General features: G+C 56.6%; 1 protein-coding gene across 1 annotated transcript in view; it reads right to left on the reverse strand.

The window, feature by feature from the left end:
* PRKACA (protein kinase cAMP-activated catalytic subunit alpha) overlaps positions 1-3,905 on the reverse strand; it is an 18,612-nt gene extending 14,707 nt beyond the window's left edge. Inside the window, exon 1 of the mRNA XM_021715341.1 lies at positions 3,884-3,905. Coding sequence (XP_021571016.1) covers positions 3,884-3,905 — 22 coding nt within the window. The remainder of the gene's footprint in view (positions 1-3,883) is intronic.
* Positions 3,906-7,328: the final 3,423 nt, after the last annotated feature.

Here is a 7,328-nt window from a genome sequence, read left to right on the forward strand (position 1 = left end):
AGATCTTGTCTCTACAATAAAAAAAAAAAAAAAAAAGCTCATGCCTGTAGTTCCAGGTACTTGGAAGGCTGAGGTTGAAGGATTGCCTGAACCCAGCAGGTCGAGGCTGCAGTGGCTGTGAGCAGCCTGCCACTGTACCTCACCGTGGGCAACAAAGTGAGACTCTGACTCAAAACAAACATACAAAAAAATCCTTTCAGCAGCAGACAAGAGACATTCTCTCTGTTGTCCTGTCTGTTGTGCCCTTCACAATGTATCTTTCCTTTAATAAACCTACCTTTCTTAAAATAAATAAATAAGTAAATAACTTTTCTGGTCTGAGCGGTGGCTCACACCTATAATCCCAGCACTTTGGGAGGCCGATACACAAGGATTATTGGAGACCAACCTGGGCAACTTGGTGAGATCTCATCTCTACAATGAATAAAAAAATTAGCTGGGCGTGGTGGCACGCACCTGTAGTCCTGGCTACTTGGAAGGCTGAGATGGGAGGATCACCTGAGCCCAGGAGGTGGAGGATGTGGTAGGTCATGATAGTGCCACTGCTCTCCAGCCTGGACAACAAAGTGAGATCCCGCCTCAAAACAAAAACAAAAAAACCCCACCATGTCCAAGATTAAGATATCGGCAGGATAAAATAAAAAAAAAAAAAAAAAAAAAAAGACTTCTCTGTGAAACTTGAAAAAAATTTTTTTTTAAATTTACATTGAAGTATTTTTAAAATTTAGGTATAGCTAGGTGTGTTGGCTCACACCTGTAATACCAGCACTTTAGGAAGTAGAGGCAAGAGGATTGTCTGAGCTTGGATTGGACACCAGCCTGGGCAACATGGTAAGACCTCATCTCTACAATAAATAAAAAAACTAGCCGGGAGTGGTGGTGCACGCCTGTGGTTCCAGTTACTTGAAAGGCTGAGGTGGAAGGATCACCTGATCCCAGCACGTTGAGGCTGCGGTGGTCATGAGCAAGCTACTGCACTCCAGCCTGGGTGACAGAGAGATTCCAACTCAAAAAAAAAAAAAAAAAATTCAGGTATAAAATACAGGGGGTGCGTTGAGCACTCAAATCTTAAATGTGCAGGCTGATGGATTCTTCCATTAGGGGTTTGTCCCTGTAGCTACCACCTGGGTTACAAGGTGCCGGCCCCATAATGAGCATTGCTTTGTTTCATTCTGACCCTGTCAGGTCTGAGCTGCTGTTATTCCCATTGCACAGATGAGAAGACTGACCAGGTCTCAGGCCACCCGCCTGACTCCACTGCCTGCGAGAGAGTAACTGTTTCACTACTGACTCAGTCACCGGTTTCGGCACTAGTCCCAGCGCAAGGGAGGTGGTTGTTGTCAATCCCCTCCCGTTCCTGGAATGGCTGCCACCCTGGGGGTCCTTGCATACCTGCACTTTGGTGCTGCCTGTCATCTGCCTGCCAGGAATCCCACACAGGCTTGTGGATAGCCACCCTCTGCCCCACCACTCTCCCCAAGGCTCTCCCTCAGCCTTCAGAGCAAAGAGCCCTCTTCGGGGCTAGAAAGTAGCAGATGGGGAGAGACTAGCCTGGCCGCACTGTCACCGGCACTTGCACTAGCAGAAACCTCCAATGACCCGCACTGAACTTGGGATTGAGTGCGGAGGATGCTGGGTACCCTCCTGGGACTCTGCCTCACCCACACAAGAAGGCAGAGAGGGGCCGGCCTGGAAAGAAATCCAAGAGAAGGCCTGGTCCTGTCTCTCCTCTGCTCTGTGCCGGGCTCCCAGCTTCTGGCTGGCTGCTGATGCCCCGTGTGGAGCTCCATGAGGCGCCTTGTTCCTAGCACAGCCTTTCTCTGGCCTCCCAAAGCATGGGAGGGCCCAGGCTGTGTCCCCTCTAGTGCCACCGTGGCCCTGTTGGCCTCCCAGATTTGGGGAAGAGGCATGAGGGGGAAGAGCCAGGAGGAGCAGGCAGACGAGGGTGGAGGGTGACGGGGGAGGGGCAGAGAACCTCAGCCAAGAGCCCTTTACACTCACCTCTGCTTCCAGCCTCTTCCAGCAGAGGGTGGAATAAGGGGTGGGTGGGATGGGGTGATCTGGGGCCTTCTGCCCTCAGCCAAGGAGGTTCAGGGTGCAGGCTGCGGCTTAGGGCCCCAGAAGGCATGGCGCAGGTGGCCCAGGAAGCGGACAGCCAGGTGGGCCCAGAGGAACAGCTGCAGCCACAGCTGGAAGGTGATCTCTGAGTCCCCACCCTGGCTGCTGCCCGACCCCAGATCCATCCTCGCCTCCCTGGGCTCTCCCTGGAATGTTCCCTTCGCTGGGGAACCAGGAAAACGCACAGCCTCCAAGCCAGCTTCCTTGGGAAGGCCTCAGGGGACCAAGGAGGAGGAGCTGGTTGCCACGGAAGCATTTAAAGGTACCTGCTCCTGGCTGTCCAAGGTCTGCAGATGCCCTCCTTGGCAGGAGGCAATGAGAAGATTCTCCTGAGTGTATCTCTCAGGCCGGCCCACGTGCCCCGGGGTGGGGCACTCTAGCTAACTTCCCTTTCCAGGGACTTCACTGTTCCCGGGATGCCAGGCCTTGCCTTCTTCACTGGGTGCTGCACTGTCCAGAGGATGGCACCCAATGTGCCCAGGGCAGTGCCCACTTGGCAGAGGGGAAGGAGTTAAGGCCCAAGCTCAGACAACAGCCAGGGATTCCCTGGGGGGTAAAGAGGCCCCAGAGCTCCCTGAATTAGCTCCACGAACAGCTGTAGAGAAAGATTGGGGACTGGGGGGGGGTAAGAGGTACCCTATCTCCTCCCCTGAACTCCCTTCCAGTGTAGACCCCCAGATCCTGCTATACCAGGAGAGAAGAGGGTACATCTGGCTCTCTGCCTGTCTCCTATGTGGGGGTGGAGAGGGGAACGGCATCCTGGGATGTCCTTGGCCTCTGTCAAACCTTGCCCTGTGCTTGGCTCTGCTCTGGGCCATGAAGGTCCAAACCGGAAATGAATGGCTAAGTCCAGGGAGGGAGGAGGGGGAGGTAGCCTTGACCATCTCTCTCCTTTCTAGATCCCAAAAGAAGCAGAGGGTCGGCGGCAACCTCTCTGAGAACGCCTGGCACCCATGGTCCCTGCTGGCAACAGGAAGTGGCAGAGGAGGGTTACCAAGTCAGCCGCTGGCCTGTGGAGCCTGCTACCTGCCACATCTCCCACATGGAGGGTGCTAGCCTCCATGATGATCTGGATTCCACTTGGGCTCAGAGAGAAAACTCCAGACACCCCTTGAAAATGCAGGGCCATAGCAGAAGGCAGAAATAGAGAAAATCACCCTGGGAATGAGGGATTGCTACAATCGAATGTCAATCTGGGCAAGGGGCTCGGGGAGCCCCCAGAAGGAGCCCAGCCTCAGGAGCCGCCTCCCCGAGGCAGCAATCTCAGACCCTCTGCCCTCTGACACCTGGCTGTCCCGGGAATTCCGGGGCAGGAATGCCCAGCCTGAACTGGGCCCTCTAGGCCACTGGCAGATTCCTCCAGTCCAGCCTGGATCCCCTGCTCTGGGCTGCACCATCCACCCTCCAGTCTGAGCAGGGCCCCAACACTGGGCAGGACCATCCCCCAGTCCGAGCTGAACCCCCACACTGGGCTGGATCCACCCGGTCTGAGCTGAACCCCCACACTGGGCTGGACCATCCCCCAGTCTGAGCTGAACCCCGACACCGGGCTGGACTCCCACTCAGGGTTTACCACTCCCCTTGTCTGAACTGGGCCACACACCGCCTTCTGCTTTTCCCCAGGCCCTGCCCAGGGGTGTAAGGGAAGGGCTTCCAGGGCCGGCCAGGGGTCCACAGACTCCTCTTCGCCCGCTCCCCCAGGCCCACTGCTTGGAGGGGCAGAGTGTGCCTGGAAGTTGCTATAGCAACAGGACCGCAGCCTCACCTCCGTTGGCGTTGGAAGCCATCTCTGTTCTCCTCGGGCACCCGGACTACGGTGGCTGGGAAGGCTCACGAGCCGGGCCGACCAGCGGGGCTGCCCGTCCCCAGTCCCCAGACCCCTGCCCGTAGTCGGAGCTAGGGAACTGCGGGCCGAGAGCGGGAAGAGTAACCCCACCTGGAGGCCGGTGGGTACAGGGGAGGGGCAGATGGGCCTTCCAAGCTTCCGTAGGCCCGCCTGGGCTTAGGGAAAACTGCCGTGACACGACCTTCTGGGGCGCATGCAACGGCCAATGCACGAGGGCGCCTGGCCCTCCCGGGCATCCGTAGGACGCAAGACGGCCGCAGTCCGTCCCATCCGGGGGCTTCTGGGCGCCCCTTTCCCTCGGTGGCAGGGTCTGGTTGTCTCTGGGGCTGCGGCGGGGAGGGGGCTCTAGGGGCTCCCTCGTTCCAGCTCTGGCCCTTCCCCTTGGGCCGGCTCCCAGGGCATCTTCGGCCAGCGCCCGCCAAGACCTGAGCCCCACTTGGCTGCCGGACCTGGGGGCCTCCTGGGGCCACTGCCCTCGCTCAGTTCTTCCAGCCTGGCCAGGGCCTGGCGCTTGTCTTTATCCTCTGCCTCCCTCAGCTCTGCCAACGGCTTTGTCATCTTTGGGTGTAGATTCCCCCCACTCCACTCCAGGGCTCGTTCGAGGTCCCTGCCCTCTTGGGAGGAGGCAGACCCTGTCCTGCCCTGGCAGCGATGGAGCAGCGTGGGCCGCAGGATGCTTCACTGGTGCTTCCTAAGGCTTCTGGCATTTTCCTGACCCCTGTCGGGCTAGTGTCTGGCAGATGAAATTCAGGTGCCCCCTGCAGGCTGGCCTGGCTACTGCCCCCACCCCTGCCCCACCCTGGTTACAAGAGGCCAGATTTTGTCTAACCCCATCCTCCCAGAATCAGAGAGATTCGAAGCAAAGAAGGCCTTCCTTCCTCATCCTGTTTCCTTCTCTGGGAGCCTCTGGGAGGAAGTACAGCTTCGGGCGTTTCCCAAAGTGTGCCGTGGTCCCACTGGCAGACCACGAGGAGATTTAAGGGATGTTTCATTTAGCTAGTTACACTGAATTTTTTTTTTGAGTTGGAGTCTTGCTCTGTCGCTCAGGCTGGGGCTAGAGTGCAGTGGCATGCTCACAGCCACCGCAGGCTCGACCTGCTGGGCTCAGGTGATGCTTCCGCCTCAGCCTTCCAAGTAGCTGGAACCACAGGCACGCGCCACCATGCCTGGCTAGTTACATTGCATTTTAATGTGTGTCTGTCAGAATATAACTGGCATCAAAGTCCCATGATGTCATTTATATTATTGCTTAGGATGAGCTCCAAGTTTACATCAGAACAGAAGTGAGTAAAATCTTTACTATTTTACGTTAAGTGAATCGGGTAAAAATATGGGAGGCAGCTGATGCACGTCTGAGTTGGGAATTTCTGGGGCTGAGGAAGTTTGCTGGTAGATTGATCTGGATGTGAATCCTGCCTCTGTGACATCATCTATGTCACACTCGGAGAGCTCGTTTGAAAAATTCGGATAACAGCCTGTTATGAAAAGCAATAGAGCAGATAAATCTAGCTGCCTGGCCACTTAGTCTGGCACATCCTGGGTGCCCAATAAATAGTAGCTACTGCATGGTGATCATTCATTCCTGGGTGTCTAAGAGAATTAGGTCTCCTTCCGGAGCCTTTGATCATTTTCTTGGGATCTTTTTCCCTGTGCAGCTTTCCATTCCCCACCACATGTGTTTGATATGCCTTGAAGGTTTTCCAGGACTGTGTCATCTCCCCAACTTTCAACGGAGTCACTGCAATATATAGCTGCCTGTCTCTACCTTCCACCTCCCAGCTGGCCTCACCTGCTGGGGGCCTGGCCGCTCCCCCTCTGCCTAGTCCCCTCCAAGCTCATGCCCAGACCTTTTTTGGACACCACCCACCTGCTCCTCTGTCATCAAGCACTCAACTACAGGCACTTGCCTTCTCATTCCCCGCCCATCAGTGACATGTCAGGCCTCTTCATGGCTGCTCTGCTACTCTGAGTTCTGCTATTTGAATCCATGTGGGAATAAAGTACCCTCGCTTTTCACATTTTTCCCAGGTGGGGAGCATTCCCGGGACTCCAATGCTGGGGTTTGAGACCAAGAACTGGGAGGGGCATAGTTGGATGTGGCCTTCCTTTTCAGTTCTGGCTATTTCTGGGTGTCTGGAAGGGGATCCCACTGTGGTCCAGCTTTAGGACTGGAGCGATTTAACTTAAGAACTGGAAGAATTGGGGAGGGGGTTCATGGTCACCTCTGAAGGCATTTTCAGAGACAGAATCTCTTTGGCTTGAAAAGGCCAACATAATTTGGGGGCAAGGGAGTAAAACAGGTTTCTCTCTTGAGAGCCCTAGGAATGATCAGAAGCTGTTTGTCCCTTGGCCAAGCAGATCCCTAGATGTCACCCATGACCCTCCTTGACTGCGCCCCCCAGCTACCCACGGCTTCTTTCCCACCATCCTCAGTTCAAGCCGAATGAGCCCTGCTAAACCCAGACACTTTTCATCCCGAGCCAGGAATGGTGTAGAAGCCCCAGGGACTGGGTGAATGACGGAGCCTCAGTTGTGAAACAACCATTTATTGAGGGGCCCTCCAAGGAGCCTAGAGCTCACTGCACAGCAGGAGATGGGAGGGGGCTCTGTCACCGCCCCCCACCCCTACGCAGCAAAGAAGACGCAATTAATCCTAGCAAGACCAGCTCAAACTTGGCTTTGGAAGCACCGAAGCAGTTCTCTAGGTTCGTAAACAGCCTGCCACTCCAGCCAGGGACAGACGCTTGTTTGGAGGAGGGAGCACCAGCAGAGAAGCGGAGTGACAGGGGGAGGATGAGCGAGTGGCAGAGGGACCCAGAAAGATCCTGTCCCCCATGCCAAGTGACACAGAAGGGAAAAACAATGTTGGAGGTGACTCTGGGAAATGCTCAAGCGGGGGCAGGGTGGGCTTTGGGGGGGTGCTACGATAAGGTGAAGAGGGGAAGGGCAGGAGAAAGATGGCGGGGTCTGGCAGGGGGAGGGGTGTGGTCACCAAGTGGCCAAGCTCCCTGCGGCGTGGAGGCAGACCCCACAGCACTCCCCAACCGGCAAAAGCCTGAGTCAGGGTCAGGGAGTGGGTCCCACCTGGGTGAGATGAATGAGGAAGTGGGGGGATTAGAATCTGCGAAGAAGGGCCGGGAAAGGAGGGAGTGGGGTGGTGACAGGGCCCCATGTGGGGCCCCAGCGGTCATGCGTGCCACGGTTGGCAGTGACCACTGGGAGGGCACAGTCGTGGCCGTGGGGGACAGCCGCAGGCAAGGGGGCTCCCACGGAAGGTCCTTTGCGGGCCTTGGCCCTGACAGGCAGGGGGAAGGGGCACGGGGGCAAGCAGGGAGGAATGGGGGGGCGCCGCGGGGGGGGGGCC

This window comes from Carlito syrichta, unplaced genomic scaffold (assembly GCF_000164805.1).
Source record: "Carlito syrichta isolate Samal-C Ts95f unplaced genomic scaffold, Tarsius_syrichta-2.0.1 Scaffold307018, whole genome shotgun sequence".
Classification (NCBI taxonomy): domain Eukaryota; kingdom Metazoa; phylum Chordata; class Mammalia; order Primates; family Tarsiidae; genus Carlito; species Carlito syrichta.